We start from the raw sequence: 21601 nt of genomic DNA on the forward strand, positions 1-21601 counted from the left end.
TGTTATTTCCGGTAAGCATGACTGGATTGTTGGCGAGTTTATCAGATAAATTACCCAAACAACCACAAGCCACAGCTTATCCACCGTAACTCCGTATTATGAAGGTCGATCAAATATAAACGGGATTTTTGTTCCTGAATTATTAACAGTTGGTAGGACTGGTCCCGCGCTTCTCCTATGCTTAGGCAGGACCGTTAGGAGTGGGGAGATATTTCCCGCGGTTTCGTCAGTCACGATGTCGAAGCAACAGGTGCACCCCTCCACTGCGCAACGCAACGCATAATTATCAAATTTCTTGCTCGCGAAGGAGTTACAGCGGCGGAAATTTGCCAGAGATTGACTGCATAGTTCGGTGATCAAACACTGTCAAGGACGCGTGTGTTTGCCTGGCATAAAGAGTTCAAGGAAGGACGAAAACGTGTGGAAAATCAGCAACACGATCGCCGTCCTTGGACCATCATTACAGATGAAGACATTCGTGCGGTTAAAGACATTACTGCTGATTGATTTTTTGCATGAGCGACGCACAATCAATGACGCTTACTACTGCGAGTTGTTGAACAAGGCGAGGATTGCATATCGCAGCAAAAGACGAGACCAACCGATTCGATAGGTCATCCTCCTCCGCGAAAATGCGCGGCCACATACTGCAGCTCTAATTGTCTCCAAGCTACCGGAAATGCACTGGACTACACTTGATCATCATCCTTACAGCTTGGACTTATCGCCCTGCGATTTTCATTTGTTCGGACCGCTTAAAGAAGCTGTAGGAGGGCAACGATTTGAAGATGACGAGAGTGTGAAAGACTTCGAGCGCAACTGGCTGGTGACACGACCCTGTTCTTTTTACGATGTGGGCATCAAAATATGCCCATGCGCTGGGACAAATGCATTTCTAAAGCAGTAAACTATGTGGAAAAATAAATTGTAATTGCCTTGTGTTTTTCAATAAATGAATTTAAATAAAAAATAAAATCTCGTTTATATTTGATCCCCCCTCGTATATTAGAAATGTTTCTAAAGCACCTCTTAAAATGTAATAGTAAAAACTATAACTCATTACATACAATGTAAAAATATTTGAGGTTGTAGGCCTAATTGTTTATTGTATCCGGTTAAAATACGTAAACTGCAATGAACGTAAATAACTTATTTCTTACAACGGAAATTGAAAATGACGGGGATCTCTGACCCCTTTCTTCATAATTTTCTACCTCCATTTTACACTCGGATGTCGCCGCAGTGATCGAGAATGACTGGGAGAACTTCGCCCTACCTTCATGGCCTGTGACGTGTACGTCTTTTGCAGTAATTTCAAACTTCTATGATAATGAACTTTTAACCATCGTTTAACTTTAAAAGGAGTAATTCTTCAAAGTCTCTACACTTCATCAGAGGCAACACAAGGAATTCGAATAAAGTGCAAGTACTACGAAAGTGATATTATGAAGTCACATTGCTTCAGCAGCAACCCGCAAGACCCGAACATAATTACCTCATCGGGATAGTGGATTCTCACACTCGGAACCAGCATCGTCCCATCTTTTTTTTTTTTTTTTTTTTTTGGAAACATCGCGTGATTCTGAGGTGGCCAAACCGGCATCATGCACTCGGTTGCGGACAATCTGAGAACATCCAGGGAAATAGAAGTCTTCCTTTAGATGGACTGCGTTTAAAACTGGATTTTCCACTGAACTGACAATCTAGAGGAGTATAAATAAGTCTTAAACGCACCCTTCGACGTCAATCAATTACCCCTCTCTAATCCATATGTGGATACTGAGAAGTGAACACTGCATATCTGGTCGTACCTTCACGAACACTGAAATCACCATGCTGACAGAACAAGGACACGCTCCCTCCGAGTCTGCTGAGGAATTCGAGTCAGGAAATAACCTTTTTTTCTTCTTATAATATTGACGTGTGTTCCAAATCGATAATGTTCTCACCATTTCGACCCTATTTGTCCGTTAACCCTTCAAAGAGGAAATAAAACTGTCTGGAAAAGAACAGTATATGTACTGGCAGTCACGTCTCGAACCGCTGACATTCTACACTTCTCACCACGTATCCACTGCGGACGTTATTAATTTACACATGTATTTATTTGTACACAGTAGGCCTACTATACACTCGTAAGCAACTGAATCAGAGATACCTGGCTAATAACTTGTATCACCCCCTTTCACCTTGATGACGGCGGCGTGCGGCATGGCATGGGCTCCAAAGACACCGAAAGCGTTGGGGAGCCACACTGATCAATGACCGCTATACAGCCTCCCACAATCCACGAAGATTGGTCGGAGCAGGGTCCAAGGCACGCATATCCCTCTCGACAGCATCCCAGATGTGCTCAATGAGGGCGCCAGGCAAGCATCTTCACATCCGTGGAGTGCCCATCGAACCACTCAGCCACAGCTCGGTAGAGATGGGCTGGAGTCTTTCTGTAAATACAGGTCATCTGGAGGGTGTTGGCGTCGAACAAAGGGGTGAAAATGATCTGCCAGCAGGTTTCTGTAACGCTCGCCGGTGAGGGACCTACGCGAACAGTTCCCATACGAAGGTACCACCACTACTCGCCTGAACTGTACCCTGCTGTCAAGAGGAATCCATTGCCTCAATGCAGTTGACTATGCATTCGTAGCCGACCATCGGCGTGTACCAACTGGTATCTCGACTCATCTGTCCAGGCGACCTTTTTTCCATACTTCGGGCGTCCAATGGCGGTGTTCCTTTGCCCACGACAGTCATTGTGCCTTGAGACGGGTAATGAGTAGAGGTGCCTTCGTGGGACGCTTGCTTCTGTACCCCATAGCGAAGAGTGGGTGGTATGACCGCTCATACGTCGTTATTGTCCAGCACTGAATTGACAAGTGATCTGCTGTACTGTGGGCCATAACAACTTCAGAGATGAGTGGCCCATACGTCTGGCGACGCATCTAGCCACGGTCAAATGCGCCGAGTTCCCGTGCCTTGCCTATCCTGTGGTCAACTGTTAATCATATAAACCGTACGAGGTCTAATGTCTTCATTGTTACATGCTACGTTCTCGAATTAAGGCCCGCCCCCACCCAGTGGAAACGAATCGAACCGAACAGAATTTGTTTTTGTTTTTAACATGTGTTTAAATGGGAGATAGAGATGGCGATCGCCACGAGTCGAATCGAACGGAATCGAACCGAACGGAACAGGATTCTCTGCCAAGAATATTCTTCGACTAGCGGAGTGGAATCGAACAGAATTATCAAGATTCGTGCAACTTCGTAGACGGTCGGGTCGAGATCTTTCGGACGACCATTTGGCGGCAAATGTGTATCAGCTTCAGCTGGAAAGTCAGCTGTTTCTTGGATACGGTCGGGAACGTTCTGTTTTGTGTTAGTTTATTTAATTTATTGATAAAAGACACGGAAAAAATTACCAGTTTATTTCAAAAATATAATTTCCTGTACTACAAGACCCACGAGCATTACTACAATAACGTAAAAAATAATGCCTAGGAGGAAATAAGCAAGGCTATGAAAAACCAAACTTACTAGAATATTCAATTTTGTGGTAGGTTACTGTAGTCTACATACAATTTATTTCATAATTTTTGTTGACTTCATCACAAAATCATGTTATGGTGGAGTTCACATGCGGTATATCAGTACGATAATTGACACCACATCTCACATGAGATCTATATTTAAGTGTTTATTATATGTACTGTGAACGATTTCTAAGTGGCATTCCGTAGGTTTCAAATTATCGTATAAGTGTTCCTAACAAATAGTATTCTGCTGTATATTTAATTGCTCTGTTGTGGACAATAAATACATTTCACGGTCTTAAATTAATGTTACAGAGAGTTGGCCGTGCGGTTAGGGTCGCGAAGGTGTGAGTTTTCATTCGGGAGATATTAGGTTCGAAACCCACTGTCGGCAGCCCTGAAGATGATTTCCCGTGGTTTCCCCATTTTTCACAATAGGCAAATGCTCGGCCTGTACCTTAATGAACGCCACGGTCCTGGCCCTTTCCTATCCCATCGTCGCCATAAGACCTATCTGTGTCGGTGCGACGTAAAGCAAATTGTAAAAAAATAATGTTGAGGCTACCTCGATTAATGATTTCATCCTGCCACAGGACACAATCTGCTGCATTAAAGTTGTTTTAAAAATGATCACGGACTCCCATTGCATCTGAGGTAGCATTTCCTCCTGTAAAATTGAACTTCGTTTAAATTCTTCTATCTGAAATTGTTGTTGAAATTGCGATACAGTAACTCTGAAGTAGGCCTACCGTCGAGACTTTTAGCTTCATCGCGCAATATTCAAATAAGTTTGAATACCCTTCTTTCGGCTCTCTTGTTAATTTCATGTACCAAGAAACTTCTCCGATCTCTCGTAATTTTCTGTCTCCTCAAACCTATCAGACTGTCCAAGAATCCCGTTCGATTCTGTTCCGCTAGATGTGAGCGGTCGAGTGGACATTTCGGCTGTTCGGTTCGATTCGATTCCACTAGGTGGGAGCGAGCCTTACATTTGCTGGGCCGAGTACAGCCAAGGCCGCACTAGATAGACAGGCCACAAGGCTCGGACCGTGACGTCACGCTAGTGGCTGGCGTTCAGCATGGCAGTGTAGGGCCCGCTCTCACTTTCACCATGATATTGTTCATTTATTCAACCTTAACGATAAAATTGAACACTCCTTCAATTGTGGCTTTACTTAGGCTTGTATACTACAGGAGTTTTATGCGGGGAGAAAACTGGAAGGGCAGTACATGTACATTTCTTTACGTAAAATTATGATGACATCTGTCACTTGTAACTCAACACGGTGTCTTTAAAAGATTAGAACGCATAATACGTATACAAAAAGTTTTAATGTTACTAGGAAAATGCATGATGGCAATTCACAACAAAAGTCTGAAACCTTTCTTAGAAATTAAGCTGCAACTTAAAACTTACCTAAGAATTCCTAAGGTCTCAGTTTATACATTTTTATTTTCCTGAGGATTTCTTCTTCTCAGCGATGAGTTTATCTACGGTAACTTTTCTATTGTTATTCAATAATATATTACAAAAGATGTATATACATCTGTCAACGAAATGTTTAAAACTATTTATTTAATCACAGCATGTTTAAACATTTTCGTTTTCCAGAACATTGTTGACAAGCGAAGTCAGAATTTTTCTCTGAGAATCCTCATGTAAAAACATTAGTATACAGGTTTACATTTTGTAGCTCTAAAAGAGTCTGGTACAACACCTTTTGGTACAGGGCAGGAGCAAGCCAAGGCCGCACTAGATAGACTCAGACATTTTTTTGTCTGACTCAGAGTTGTCAAAGTCAGGATAAGTTGTCAGCTTGATTAAGCCAGTTATTTATTAAGATTTTAAATAAATGACCAGTATCAAACAATTTTGTGTGTGTGTGTGTGTGTGTGTGTGTGTGTGTGTGTGTGTGTGTGTGTGTGTGTGTTTCTTCAAATGGATTTTGAAAAGTGGTTTGTAAATTGCTTTTGCACAGCTTTTCAAACATTTTCCTGCTATTATTAGAAATTATGCATTCTACCTTATAAGCTATAGGACTATCTGTTAATACTTTAAAGACTTGCAAAGTTAGTTCTTCTAAGAAATGTCATATTAGGTTCTTACATGGAAACAAATCAACGTCTTTATTTTTTTCAAGACTGGATGACAACATAAAAGTTTGTGTAGTTGTAGCTAATGTAGTGTTATTTTCTCCGCTTTTACTACTAAAAGCAACTCCCTCTACCTTTCCTCCTAGCGGGCGATCTGGCCGTGCGGTTAGGGGCGTGCGGCTGTGAACCTGCATCGGGAGATAGTGGGTTCGAATCCCACTGTCGGCAGCCCTGAAGAAGGTTTTCCGTAGTTTCCCCATTTTCACACCAGGCAAATGCTGGGGCTGTACCTTAATTAAGGCCACGGCCGCTTCCCTCCAGCTGTTATGCCTCTCCTATCCCATCGTCGCCATAAGACCTATCTGTGTCGGTACGACGTAAAGCCACTGGCAAAAACAAAAATAAAACCTTTCCTCCTTTATAGTTCAGCTCACGTTTTATGTAGACTCCATTCAACAAGTTACAAAATATTTCATACTCCTTTAACAATTTTAGTTTCTTTTTTCAAGTAATTCCAATGTGAATCATCAATACCCGAATTTCCCGTGCCTAGTTTTGCAGTAAAAGACTGTGAATAACCAAGTGGGGCATTGTAAGAAACGTTGACTGTCTTATCTTCTTTTACGCCCCAGGAAATGCGAAAAATATTGAAGTGAACCATGTTATTAGAATACAGGAGTAAGATACTTTCTTTGCAAAGGCTATATTTAACTGTTCCTTAAAAAAATATAATTTATCAGTAATGATACACTCATTAACTTAACTTTCAATTTCATCGATTATTTTGTGTACAGATTCTATTTTGTCGTGGACAGTCACTTTTGAGTTACGAGCAGGTCTAAACAGGAAGTTATAAATACTTTTCTAATTTGACCATTTTAATATCTTGCCCCCATCACCTAATGCACGTATATCAGGGTTATAACTCATGAAAATATCATGTTTAATGGATTTAAAATCAAGAGCCTCGGTTAATGTTAAGGAAGTACCAATTTTCGGAATATTTTCCTCAGTCACATACATTTTGAAAATACAGACTTTGGCTGTTAAAGTTGACGGAAACTTTGTCCAAATCTAATTTGCGTTTAATACTGAAATTACCCTGAACGTCGTCGAAGTCCTTGATCCTGTCATATTCTTCCTCAGCTTTCTTTCTTTCCTTCCTCTTCCCGTTTTTCAATTTTTTCTTGTCTTTGAATAGGATTTTTGCTCGTTGTTGGAAGATTTTTTATACAGATAGGCAGGCACATTTTAAAACTTAGGAATAGCATCGTTTGAGAGTTTTAAATGGTTAGGTTTTACAGTTAAAAGAGACTCATCAGGTCTTTTAACGGAATCGTCCCTAATTACGAAACTTCGTCGAAGTGTATTATGCACACAACTGAGCTTGCTGAAGGGATGAATTCGGTTCGATGGATAGCTATGATCCACTTTTGTTTCCGAAACACGCCAGTAGGAAATTTAAACACTGAAATATTAGGCTGTTTTGAACTGTAGTTTATTCTACAACCAGGTATACAACACGACGTGGCCATAATTCACAATGTTCACACACGTTTAAATCATTCAACAACATCGATAGCCTCACTGCTGCGAAGTTCAGATCAGCTTATAAGTCACTGGCGAGAAGTGAAGCGGCTGGCGACTAGTGTGACGTAGCGCCCGAAGTGGAGGGGGAGCCTTATGGCCTGTATATCTAGTTGGCCTTGGTACAGCACTATTTCCCCCTCTACGGCAGCCATCTCATTGCTCACGAGTGTACTTCGTCAAGTGCATGGAGCGAGTCCGGCTCCTTTGAATAGTCAGCGTACTGGCCGTCAGTTCAGAGGGTTCTGGGTTCGATTCTCAACCGGGACGAGGATTTTTAACTGAGTATTGTAACCAAGATGGCGTCGATAAATGTAGCCCCTGGTTCTCTTGTAAATTCCTCAGTAATAAGTGTGATGTAAAAAAACTAATAAAAAGACTGTATCCAAGATAAAAATTTAGTTTGGTACCATACTTAATGTATATGTAGCGTGCGAATGAAGATACTTGACTTGCTTGAGCTGTGATGAGTGTAATTCGAACAGCGGATCGTCTGCGTCCCATTTGTTAGACGAAGGAAGTAATGATGATGTACGTGTAATTTTATCTTTATTACAACAGCGTTTATAAGCATTGCAGACTGAAAATGAACGCTTAAAGGAGAAAAAAGTAAATAGTCTGTCCACGAACGATTCCGCAAATTCAACCACGTGGTGGCAAGTTCTTGAAGGTCACAAGAGGGAAAGTGTTCAGTTAGTTACAGTTACAGAAAATTATTTGATAGATGTCAAAAACAGATTTTCAGTTCTGAAATAATAAGTGATTCGCAAAGACTGAGCTCGAGAAAAAACATCATAACTGAGAGAAGTATCCATGTTACGAGACGCGGCAAAGTTAGGCTAAACATATGTTGGAATTGTTCATCTCTCCACGCACCTCGCCTCAGCACAACATATTGAAGCATTTTTCCTCGCCACACTTCCCGCCGGTTCATACATTGAGTAATAATATTTAATAATAATAATGTTATTTGTTTTACGTCCCACTAACTACTCTTTTACGGTTTTCGGAGACGCCGAGGTGCCGGAATTTAGTCCCGCAGGAGTTCTTTTACGTGCCAGTAAATCTACCGACACGAGGCTGACGTATTTGAGCACCTTCAAATACCACCGGACTGAGCCAGGATCGAACCTGCCAAGTTGGTGTCGGAAGGCCAGCGCCTTAACCGTCTGAGCCACTCAGCCCGGCAATAATATTTAGTCAGTAAGCGAGTTGCTTTTAGAGAACACTAAAGGGGCTGTGCTACCGTAATAATGAGACGCTTGCAGACTCTGACAGTGATAGTGATTTATCTGCAAGTAATGCAGTAGAGTCGCGGTTACGTTCTAGTACAAAAAGAAAATATAGCGTACATCCAGTTACTGAGGAACGAATCGAACAGGGAGAATTCCAAAAATTGTATCCGAAGCTTAAAATGTACGCGGGTAGTTTTATGAATACTCAAGTATGTCTCAGTCAACATTTAATTATATATTGACGCTAGTAGAACCTACAATGCCAAAAGTGCACACGAACATAAGCAACCTGTCTTTGATGAAGAAAGGTTGATGGTGACTCACGTAATTGATAATTATTATCTATAATTTACTACAAATAAATCTGTCAACAACAACCTTCCACTCATGCTCCCAGCAACACTTCTCAATCATACCGGATAGGAAACACGAATATGATGAAAAAAAATACAATGTGTTGTCCAAAATGTATAAACACTTTGTAAACGAAAAATACTGCAACTGCTATTACTAACAACAACAACAACAACAACAACAACAACAACAACAACAATAATAATAATAATAATAATAATAATAATAATAGGTTTAAAATTAACTTGGTTAATCAAATAGAATATACAAACTATGACAGAATTAACTAATTAGATCCACTATTAATTTCTCTCTATTAATTTCATTTGTATTAATAGTTGTTAAGTTTCCGTACGATTTATTTCTTTCCGATGTACCCTGCAACGATGCTGGGGTAGGCTGGAGTATTGTTGAATATATTTGCTATGACAAGTGGCATATGAAACCACCCACAGGCAGAAATTCAAGGAGACTGTGGAATCATTTTATCGTGTTTTGAACTGTCTAGGTGCAAATGACAAAGGGCATATTTCATTTAAGTGCCCCTTTCCGTTGTTCTGCAAGCAGTTAGTGATGCCAACTCTAAATTAATTTCTATTGAAATGGTAACATATACAAAATGGAATGATGGTAGAACTTTTTGGAGTTCAGTAATTTACAAATTAATGGAAAAGCTCGCACTACATACCCTGCTAAAGAATGTCTCCCGAGTTCGAATACGAGAACGCCATATGTCTTCACTGATGATGAGGCGTGCCATTTGGAAAAAATTTGTTTAAACCATACGCTCCCAAACATCTAGATGAAGAGAAGGAGCTATTTAATAAGAAACTGTCGGTGACGCGAAAAACTGTGGAATGCAACGTCAAAATACTATCCGCGAAATGAGGATAATGCACAAAGCAGCAGAAACGTCCTGGAACTGCAGAAGCTACTGTTAAAGCTATTTGATTTCTCCATAATACAATAACTGAAAGAGAGAATAAATGACATTGCAGAGATCTGAACCTCCAGTGTGATGTTCGAATTCGAATGTTTAGAGGACCAATCTTTCAGTTCATTCATGTATTTATTCTTTTCTGTTACCCCTTAGCACTACAGCCCGAAGACCTGCAGATTACGAGGTGTCGTGTGGTCAGCACGACGAATCCTCTCGGCCGTTATTCTTGGCTTTCGAGACCGGGATAATTACATTATATTACGTTTAATTTACATTTTCACTCAGTTTCTCGTTTCATTTTTCTTTAATACCATGCATGAGTAAACAGAACGAAATAAATGCAAGCCAATATATAGGGAACGATTTATTATTGTTACCTGTGGCACTACAACTGGCTGCAACCTCTTTTCAACATGTATCTAGAATGCATTTGTTATGGCAAGAATTGCCCGCTGCTGTGATTCAGGAAAGGGAGAGGAAGTGCGGTGTATGATAGACGGCGACAGAGATAATGCTCGGTGCGAATGCACAAGGTCCTCGTTACTTTTGTGCAGTCGCTTCCCAGCCCCAGTATGCAGTATACAGTTTATTTTGTCCATATTGGCTACTAAGTTTGCTGTATAAATCGGTGAGAATAACTCCGTTTCAGTACACCGACGAAGAAATGGCGGATATGCACCTAGCCTACGGCGCAGCAAATGGCAACGGGAGGGAAGACGCGTCCCGCACCCTAATCGCCGCCAAACTCATCATTCAAACTTAGCGTCCATTAGCAGGTGACTGCGTGAAGGAGAGTGGGGGGAAAACCCTCTTGTAACAGTAGTGCACACTTTTCAATATCAGTTTGGTATCAGTATTTGGGCCGGCATTGTTGGTGACTATTTACTTGAGCCGTATGCCCTTCCTCCTCTCCTGAATGGTGAGGAATGCTACCGTTTCTCGGTTCGTAGAATCACTGCCAGGATTATTGGAATATGTTCCTCTGGGTATTCGGCAGCGAATGTGGCCGTGTCATAACGGCGCTCCATCGCATTTCACTCGCCCTGTAACGCAGCGTTTAAATGATCACTATCCAGGGAGAGGTGGTGGTGATTACTGTTTTAAGAGGAAGTACAACTAGGCAACCACCCTCTATTATCCAGGGAGATGTGTAGGTTGTGGAGCCTGTTAAAACACTTTGCTTGGATGATTTAACTCCCATGGACTTTACTTGTTACATGAAGATCGAAGTAGTAGGACGGAATATTGATTTACTGTAATCAAACCGTAGGGTGTATTGTTCCTTTTGTTCAGTATTTCATTCCTTTTACAATGTTTTGAGTAAAGGATTGCACGATTGTATGACTGCAGCGATACATCTTCGCGCATGTCAAATAAAGAACGTTACTGAGACGAACAGACAAAAGAAGAAATAATCGGGTGCTTTCCTTGACTGACAAGTGTGTCTTAATTACTGTGCGCGTGTGTGTAATTACGACTACTTAATAAATAAACTGCAGACAATTCTGCACGAGTCGAACAAACAAACGTGTGCATTCGCACATTCTCCGTCTATCATACACCGCACTTACCCTCCTTTCCCTGAAGCACAGCAGCGGGCAGCGGTTTGCACTCTGGCACAGCAAATTCGGCGAGTTCGTCAATTTTAATCGCGCGCCAGAAAGTAACAAAGTAACCTAATTTTCTCAAAAAGAAAAATTTTCTCCACCAATCCGATTTCGCCATCGTTCTTTATATAACACGAAAACTTTTTCCTATTCTTCTGTCGGTATAATTTGATGATGCTTCTTGTTTAAAGGGGCCTAACATCTAGGTCATCGGCCCCTCATGGTACGGAATGAGACGAAATGTAATGATAATTTAAAAGTCCAAAATCATCCAATGACCAGAATTCAAAGCGTGATGACGAAGAATGAATGGATGGATGGATATGAATTTAAAGCAATCAGTGGATCCGACCCGCAATGCTCCACATTCCCAGAAACTACCGTTGAACAATAGTATTACTGAACAAGGGACTGTTTCTCGAGCACAGTCCAGAATCGATGATGCTTGTAGTCTAAAGGGGTCCAAAATCCAGGTCATCGGCCTCTCATAATGGTACTGATCGCTAGGAAAGTAGAACCATGGTATTTGACATGTTGCGGTACTAATCAAAAGTAGCGTAGACTCGCGGTATTCCACACATTATGGTACCATTCACAGGTAATGTAATGCACACACGTAATGCAGACCTATGGTGTTTCTTCACATTGCGGCGCAAACCTATGGTGTTCCTCACATAGGTAGCTGTACTAATCACAGGGACTCGTACTATCCCGTGGTGTTCCGCACATAGTGGGTACTAATCATAGGCAAGGCAGACCCATGGTGTCGCTCATATAGTGGTTCAAAACACCGGTAGTGTAAAACTCACCCTGATTCACGCATTGTCGCTACTAATCACAAACCTATTGTGTACCTGACACAGTGGTACTACGCGCAAGTAAAGGCGACCCATGATATTCCCCGCGTGATGGTATAATTACAAGTAGTCTCACAGTACTTTTTTTTAATTTGCTTTACGTCGCACCGACACGGATAGGTCTTATAGCGACGATGAGGGAGGAAAGGGCTAGAAATTGGAAGGAAGCGGCCGTGGCCTTAATTAAGGTACAGCCCCAGCATTTGCCTGGAGTGAAAATGGGAAACCACGGAAAACCATCTTTAGGGCTGCCGACAGTGGGGTTCGAACCCACGATCTCCCGAATACTGGATACAGGCCGCACTTAAGCGACTGCAGCTATCGAGTTCGGTAGAGTTCTAATTCGATCATCCCTTGGTCGATCCTTTTAGTCGCCTCTTTCGACAGGTAGGGGATATCCTGTGTGTATTCTTCGTCTGCGTCCCTCACCCACAGCTATTTTATTTCGCTCAAGTCCGCCGGCAAGCCGGTGAAGACCCCCTAACCGCCACCTGGGACGCGCCACGTGGGAGTATCACCCTCATCCTGCTACGACAGCATAGTAGGTTCGTGATGTCGGTATAATTTAGATAGACTGTATATGTAGTACGGCCGTAGGCGTGTTGAAACACCGGATCCGTGAGATCTCCGAAGTTAAGCAACATTGGGCGGGGTCAAGATTTGGATGGGTTGCCACGCGCTGTTGCTGTTGGCAAGGGAATGGAGGAGCGGAAAGGAACTGGCCACCCTACCGTACGTGAACTCCCGCTCAGATACACCTCTGCGGAGGTTCGGACCTGCCTTCGGGCAGAATACACCCTTACCTTACCTTATGTGTAGTACCATCACTTCCATAACAGTCTGTATCCTCAGACTACTCGCAAAGTCGACCGGGAGAAGCTCGCACTGCGGCCGCAACGTTTTCATTTTTTGCCGCCTGTTTAACGTCCCAATAACACGTCGAAGATTTTAGACGACGGAAGGATGGGAAAAGGGCTATGATTGGGAAGGTACCGGCCCTGGCCTTACTATAGGTACAGCCATCTTCAGGGCTGCTGACAGTGGTATTCGAACCCACCATCTCCCGAATGCAAGCAGAACTTTTATTTAAAAGCTCTATAAAAGCTCTGTATTATAACAACCACTATCAAAGTAAATACACATGTGAATGCGTGTAACAGATATAAAATCAAAACAGAATGATTCTGTAACGGACGATATTTGGCCCTTTCAAAGTCTACCACAGAACAGAAAGTCAGCATTAAGAGGAAAGACTGCACGACGCAATACCCCAAAATCTCTTACGCCACTGTTATTAGATGTGAAAATATAATTTGACCATAAACTTAACCCACTTTAGCATCATAGTATATCGTCAGACATTCAAAGGTATTTCTTTGTTACAGGTAATGGCAGTCCTCTGTTGTTCAACATTGAAGGAGATATAACCAATATCACAGGCGTGACTGTGCTAGACCAAACAGGACGGGAAGTGAAGACTGCCTACTACAGACAAGAGGCGACGACCCGCCGTCCAGATGGCACTGTCTCTCTTGAATTGCAAGTTCCTCCTCAGGAGCTACCCACGGAACCGTTCTACTTACAATTCATGGGGCATGATATCAAAGGTATATAATATGTTCATGACCTGCTAGTATACATAGTGTGTTATATCCATCTTACGCTCATATGTACACAATAAGAGTTGTGTCTGTACATTGCTCAGAATTTAAAAACAATGGTATTTCTGCATCGGTCGTGTCCACAGTAATTAGGAAATGCACTTTTGATTTTCAGTAATTTATGTATGTATGTATGTATGTATGTATGTATGTATGTATGTATGTATGCGCATCACGGAAAAACGGCTGAAAAGAATTTAATGCGAATCGCTATGTATTAAAGTCGACGAATAAGTCGCTACAGTGTAGGCCATAAATAATTTGATTCACGCTGAGTGAAATGGTAGTTTAGGGGAAGGCCTACAATTTTATTCTTAAATATTTATGCTATTAGTGGACCTTTCGATAAATACTACATAACTAAAGTATATAGTATTAAATTTCCAATGATTGATTTATCTCCCCTGCGAACCATGTGACTTTGCCGCGGTGGGGAGGCTTGCGTGTCCAAATGAAGCAATAGCCGAGCCGCAGGTGCAACCACATCGGATGGGTATCTGTTGAGAGACCAGACTAAGGAATGGTTCATCGAAAGGGGGGTAGCAACTTTTCGGAAGTTACAAGGGCGGCAGACTAGATGATTGACTGATATGGCCTTGTAGTAATACTCAACATGGCTTAGCCGTGTTGATACTGCTACACGGGAAACTACACCCGTAACTAACTCCCGAGGCATGCAGCTCTCTCTGTATGAATGATGTACTGATGATGGCTTCCTCCCGGGTAAAATATTCCGGAGGTAAACTAGTCCCCCATTCGGATCTCCGGGTGGGGACTACAAGAGAGGGGGCGATCATCAGGAAGGTGGGTACCGACATTCTGCGAGTCGGAGCGTGGAATGCTAAAAGTTTGAATCGTTGTGGTAAATTAGAGAATCTGAAAAGGGAGATGGATAGACTAAAGTTAGATGTAGTTGTGTAAGTGAAGTACGTTGGCAGGCAGAACAGGATTTTTGGTCAGGCGACTACCAAATTATCAACACAAAATCAGAGGAAATGCAGGAGCTGGTTTAATAATGAACAAGAAAATAGGGCAGCGGGTAAGCTACTACGACCAGCATAGTGAAATAATTATTGTCGTCAAGATAGACACCAAACCAATGCCCTCCACAATAGTGCAGGTCTATATGCCTACTAGTTCAGCGGACGATGAGGAAATCGAAAGAACATATGAAGAGATAGAAGATTTAATACAATATGTAAAAGGTGACGAGAATCTAATTGTGATGGGAGACTGGAATGCAGTGGTAGGCCAAGGAAGAGAAGGTAGTACAGTAGGAGAATTAGGATTGGGACAAAGGAACGAAAGAGGAAGTCGGCTGGTTGAATTTTGCACTGATCATAATTTAGTCCTTGCCAATACTTGGTTCAAACACCACAAACGACGGCTTTATACGTAGACGAGACCTGGAGACACTAGAAGGTATCAAATAGACTTCATTATGATTAGGCAGAAATTCAGAAACCAGGTGTTGGATTGCAAAACTTTCCCAGGAGTAGACGTGGACTCTGACCACAACTTGTTAGTCATGCAATGCCACCTGAAGCTGAAGAAACTGAAGAAAGGCAAGAATGCAAAACGATGGGATCTAGACAAGTTGAAAGAAAAGAGCGTGAGGGATTGTTTCAAGGAACACGTTACAAAAGGACTAAATGAAAAGGCTGAAGGAAACACAATAGAGGAAGAGTGGATAGTCATGAAGAATGAAGTCAGCAGGGCTGCTGAAGAAATGTTAGGAAGGAAGAAAAGATCAACTAAGAATCAGTGGATAACTCAGGAGATACTAGACCTGATTGATGAAAGACGAAAATACAAGAATGCTAGTAATGAAGAGGGCAGAAAAGAATGCAGGCGATTAAAGAATGAAGTGGATAGAAAGTGCAAGGTAGCTAAGGAAGACTGGCTGAAGGAGAAGTGCAAGGATGTCGAAGGTTGTATGGTCCTAGGAAAGATAGATGCTCCATACAGGAAAATCAAGGAACTTTTGGAGAAAGGAAATCCAGGTGTATGAATATTAAGAGCTCAGATGGAAAACCATTTCTAGGGAAAGAAGACAAAGTAGGAAGATGGCAGGAACATATCCATCAGTTGTATCAAGGTGAAGATGTAGATAATTTGGTTCTGGAACAAGAAGAGGCTGTTGATGCTGATGAAATGGGAGACCCAATTTTGAGGTCAGATTTTGACACAGTTGTGAGCGACCTAAATAGGAGCAAGGCACCTGAAATTGATGACATTCCCTCTGAACTACTACTGCCTTAGGAGAAACCAGCATGACAAGGCTACTCCATTTAGTGTGTAAGATGTATGAGACAGGAGAAGTCCCATCCGATTTTCGGCAGAATGTTGTTATACCTATTCCCAAGAAAGCCGGTGCTGTCAGGTGTGAAAGCTATCGCACCATTAGTTTAGTATTTCATGTCTGCAAAATTTTAACACGTATTATTTACAGAAGAATGGGAAAACAATTTGAAGTTGAGTTGGGAGAAGATCCATTTGGCTTCAGAAGAAATGTAGGAACACGTGAAGCAATCCTCACTTTACGTCTGATCTTAGAGGATCGAATCAAGAAGGACAAGCCCACGTACATGGCATTCGTAGATCTAGAAAAGGCAATGACTACACTGGAGCAGGTGGGAGGACGTCTGGACTTCGCCACATTCACATAGCGGCGACTCCGTACGGAAACCCCATGTCATTAAGTTATTCTTGCATTTAACATCACCTTATCGTAATCTACTGAGCGATCTCCATGTGGTCCATTTCTCTGTGTATCCAGCGGGAAGTTTTTCACAGGGTGTGAGCCATTCCTCAGGGCTGTTAAACCTTGCACGCCGATTATAAGTTCGGGAACGCTGTGGTGTCCCGACAAGAGCCTCTGTTCTGAGGATTTTAGTCGTAGGGTTCTGGTTGATACCCATGTAAATGATGTACTTGAGAAGCCCACACCTTGTAGGTGCAATACCAGCAAGGCAATAAAGCTTGTCAAGCGGAGTGGGCTTTCTGGTGATGTTCCGTCAAGTATCATAAAGAGCACCATCTACTAATTTGGCACGACTAGATCGAGACCACACTGGGCTTGCATATTCCCCGGCACAGTAACAGAGTGCAAGGTAAGATGTCCTTACAGTGGTAGGATTAGCTCCCCCATGTTGTGCCTGTAAACATCCGTATAATGTTTTTTTTTCTGGCTGCCACTTCTTGTTGGTATTCAGGCAATGCCTCCTCTAAGTTCAAGCACAATCGAGGGTGATTCCTAGATATTTTGGAATTGTGCAGTGTTCTAGTGTGATTCCTTCCCGAGTAATGTTAAGGGTTCTTGATGCCTGTCTGTTTTGAAGGTGGAAAGCGCAAGTCTGTGTTTTACTGGGATTTGGTCTCAGGTGGTTTTCTCTGTAATAGTGAGACAATTCTGTCAATACCTTAGTAAGTGTCTGTTCAACATTACCAAAACAATGAGCTTGGGCAAGTATGGCACAATCATCAGCATAGATGAAACCCAGCGTTCCCTCAGGTATTGATTGATCGTTAGTATAAACTTTGAACAGCGCTGGAGCAAGCACACTACCCTGGGGGTAATCCGTTCCTCTGCGATCTCCATTTCTCTGTTCTTGAAATTCAACGAGGAATCTTCTATTTTCAAGGATATTCCTTTTGAAGCATGTTAGTTGATAATCTTTGGTAGCATTATAAAGTTTCATCAGAAGTAGTCTGTGATTTATTGTATCATAAACCGCTGTTAGATCAATAAATACAGCTCCTGTAATCTCTGCCCTTTCGAAACTATCTTCTATGTGCTGTGTTAATTTCAACACCTGAGTCGTGCAATTCTTCCCTGATCTGAATCCAGCCTGTTGTATACTCCGTTATTCTGTTTAGAATGAGCCTTTCAAGAACTTTATACAAATGATGACAGAGGCGAGAGATAGGACGGTAACTTCTAGGATCATCCTTATCCTTTCCTGGTTTACGAATAGCCATAACACCATTTATATCATACATTTTTACCGTCCCAGCTATAAGAACAGAGATATTCATGAATTTGGATTTTTGTTGCTAAGTCCATATCAGCGCCGAGTCACGAGAAAATGGGTAAACAGAATTGAATGAAAATCGGTATGTAAAGTCGGGGAATAAGGAACTACAGCCTACGGACGCTAATAATTTTATAAGACGCCTTAATATCACAGAGTCAGACGAAAACAATGTGAAGGCCTACAATATAGAAAGCTCATAAAATTGATCAACAATAACATTACATTGACCCTTGTTTGTTGTGATTTGCTTTGTGTCTTCTGCTGCCACTTAACTCCGATAGATGGGATTACTGCTGCGTACCGAGTATAACAGCCTGCCTGAATACTGGCGGGAAGTAGCTGGGGAGTTAGATCTCTCTCTTCTTTAGCATGCCATTCCTCTGATTCATACATTTTCTGATACTACTGGTACGTAACACACTGGTTCATCATAGCATTCCAGCTATTCAATACCTACTCTGAGGCACTGATTGGAATGAGCAGTATGCACATTTAACGAAATAATGGCAGAGGAGTGTTTGCGGCTGTCTGTGGTCTGGTCATTCCAGCAGTGGAACTTTGGACTGGTAGATCGGCAATGCAGTAGTACTGTTCGTTAAAAGTGACAAAATTACGGTTTTTCATTTGATCAAGTATTTTATACGATAACATTACTTTTAATTGCTACGTTCCTACTGACGTCATTATAATGTTGAATTCAGTTCGGAAAACCACAAATACAGACTTTCTGATAATTCCGTAGCGAAGCACGGCTACATCAGCTAGTATATTATAAAATTAAGTCCCAGGTAACTGTCTGCCCTGGTTTGCGCGGGCTAATCTCAAGAACCACCGAAAAGATTTTGGTGCGGTTTACACATCTTACGTTTTGCCGCTACCGCTCTACGGATGTCAGGAGGTGCAATACCAGCAAGGCAATCAATTCTTTCCTTCCGAAACCATCTTCTATGTGCTGTGTTAATTTCAACACCTGAGACGTGCAACTCTTCCCTGATCTGAATCCAGCCTGTTGTGGTATGTGGACTGTATCTAGCTTCTACGTTATTCTGTTTAGAATGAGCCTTTCAAGAACTTTATACAAATGACAGAACTTCGTGCTGAAGTTAAATGTATGCAGTTAAGTCACGTAATACTTATCAACATAAATTGTTTATTCACTTCAATAATCTTCAGGAAGGTTTAGACATAACTCTACGACAAAAGGGAGCCGAGCAAAGGCGATTTTCGTGGAGGTCAAAGAAAACCCGGCTATCCGAGCGCTTCCTTGGCTACCGCTGCCTAAACCGTCAACGATAGACCAATTATATGGAAAAAATTGCTAAGGAGCGCGAGTGAACTTACTGTGGGTGTGGCGAGGCATTGAGGGGTATGAGGGAGGAGTTGGAAAGTTTGAGGGAGATAATTAGGATTCTCACAGAAGACAGGAAGGAAGATAGGACTCCCTCAAACAATGTACAGGTTACAGCAGGTGTACAAGAGGGAGGGGAAGGAAAGGGAGGAGTTGTAGAAGACAGGTGGTCTAATGTTCTAAGGGGAAGGAGATTGCAGGCTAAGGGCTCTATTCAGGATCAGAATTCAGGACAGGCATCTGTGCGAAATCGGTTCGAGTCACTCCAGGTAGAACAACAGAGGGAAGATGAGGGACAGGGAACTGTTGCTGAGATGTGTGGAAGTAGGAGGAAGGGAAAAGGTAGGAAAGGAAAATGTAGAGTAGAGGATAGGAAAAGACAGGTGGAACAGGGTCATGGGAAGGAGAAAAGGGAGGAGGAAGTAGCTTCTGCAGCTATCAGGAAAGATAGGGCTGACCAGAAGGGGAGCGGATCAAATGAGGTGGGTAGGGTTGAGGCTCTGGTCATGGGGGATTCCATCGTTAGACACGTGGGGAAAGTGTGTGGAGGAAAGGGTATCAGAGTAGAGTGTTATCCAGGAATTAGGTTGAGGCAGATGTTGAGGAAAGTAGAAGAGAGGGAGGAGGGGAAGGAGAAGGTGGTAGTGTTTCACGTTGGTACCAACAACGTAAGGCAAGCTGATATAAGTACCAACATAGTTGGAGATGTGTGGGATCTGGTAAATGCAGCGCGGGTGAAGTTTAAGAAAGCGGAGATTGTTTTATTAGTGGAATACTGTGTACAAGGGATACTGACTGGAGGGTGATTGGGGATTTAAATGAGACTATGGAGTGGGTATGTGGGAATCTGGGAGTGAAATTTCTAGATCCTAATGGATGGGTAGGAGACAGGGATCTGCTCTCAGGTGGCCTTCATTTAAACCGCAGTGGTACGTATAAGTTAGGAAATTTGTTTGGAAGTGTAATAGGGAGGTACATTCAGGGAAACGGGATGGCCTAGGGAGCGGTGATAAGGGAACAGGGAACTGGAAATCAAGCAGGGATGACATAAAATTGTTAGTGTTGAACTGTAGAAGTATTGTAAGGAAAGGAATAGAATTAAGTAATTTAATAGATATATATTTACCAGATATTGTAATAGGAGTTGAATCATGGCTGAGAAATGATATAATGGATGCAGAAATTTTCTCACGGCACTGGAGTGTGTATCGTAGAGATAGGATAGGAAGGGTGGGAGGGGGAGTGTTCATTCTGGTGAAAGAAGAATTTGTAAGCTACGAAAAAGTTAAAGATGAGACACATGAAATTCTAGGTGTAAGGCTCATTTCTAAAGATAATAGGCAACTTGATATATTTGGAGTGTACAGATCGGGAAAGGGTAGCACTGACGCGGATTCGGAATTATTTGATAGGATAGTCAGCTATGTGGGAAACAACATGGAAAGAAATGTGATTGTAGCGGGAGATCTGAATTTGCCTGATGTAAATTGGGAAGGAAATGCGAACGACAGGAAGCATGACCAACAAATGGCAAATAAGTTAATATGAGAAGGACAGCTGATTCAGAAAGTGATGGAACCAACCAGAGGGAAAAATATCCTGGATGTCGTGCTGATAAACCAGATGAGCTCTATAGGGAAACCGAAGTAATAGATGGTATTAGTGATCATGAAGCTGTTTTTGTGGTAGTTAAAAATAAATGTGATAGAAAGGAAGGTCTTAAAAGTAGGACTGTTAGGCAGTACCATATGGCTGACAAAGCAGGTATGAGGCAGTTTCTAAAAAGTAATCATGATCGGTGGAAAACGGTAAATAAAAATGTAAACAGAATCTGGGATGGGTTTAAAGAAATTGTTGAGGAATGCGAAAACAGGTTTTTACCATTAAGGGTGGTAAGGAATGGTAAAGACCCACCTTATTATAATAGAGAAATAAAGAGACTAAGAAGGAGGTACAGACTGGAAAGAAATACAGTTAGAAATGGTTGTGGAAGTAAGGAGAAATTGAAGGAACTTACTAGAAAATTGAATCTAGCAAAGAAGGCAGCTAAGGATAACATGATGGCAAGCATAATTGGCAGTCATACGAATTTTAGTGAAAAATGGAAGGGTATGTATAGGTATTTTAAGGCAGAAACAGGCTCCAAGAAGGACATTCCAGGAATCATTAATGAACAAGGGGAGTGTGTATGTGAGGATCTTCAAAAGGCAGAAGTATTCAGTCAGCAGTATGTAAAGATTGTTGGTTACAAGGATAATGTCCAGATAGAGGAGGAGACTAAGGCCAAAGAAGTAATGAAATTTACATATGATAATAATGACATTTACAATAAGATACAAAAGATGAAAACTA

General features: G+C 41.9%; 2 protein-coding genes across 2 annotated transcripts in view; one reads left to right on the forward strand and one right to left on the reverse strand.

The window, feature by feature from the left end:
* The window catches only part of PAPLA1 (Phosphatidic Acid Phospholipase A1), a 298948-nt gene that overhangs the window by 195494 nt on the left and 81853 nt on the right, over positions 1–21601 (reverse strand). The gene's annotated exons all lie outside the window — the stretch shown is intronic.
* Positions 1–21601, forward strand: part of LOC136857133 (uncharacterized) — a 106823-nt gene that overhangs the window by 33446 nt on the left and 51776 nt on the right. The window contains exon 6 of the mRNA XM_067135541.2: positions 13589–13810. Within this exon, the coding sequence (XP_066991642.2) occupies positions 13589–13810 (222 nt within the window). The remainder of the gene's footprint in view (positions 1–13588; positions 13811–21601) is intronic.

The sequence above is a fragment of the Anabrus simplex genome, chromosome 1, assembly GCF_040414725.1.
Source record: "Anabrus simplex isolate iqAnaSimp1 chromosome 1, ASM4041472v1, whole genome shotgun sequence".
NCBI lineage: Eukaryota > Metazoa > Arthropoda > Insecta > Orthoptera > Tettigoniidae > Anabrus > Anabrus simplex.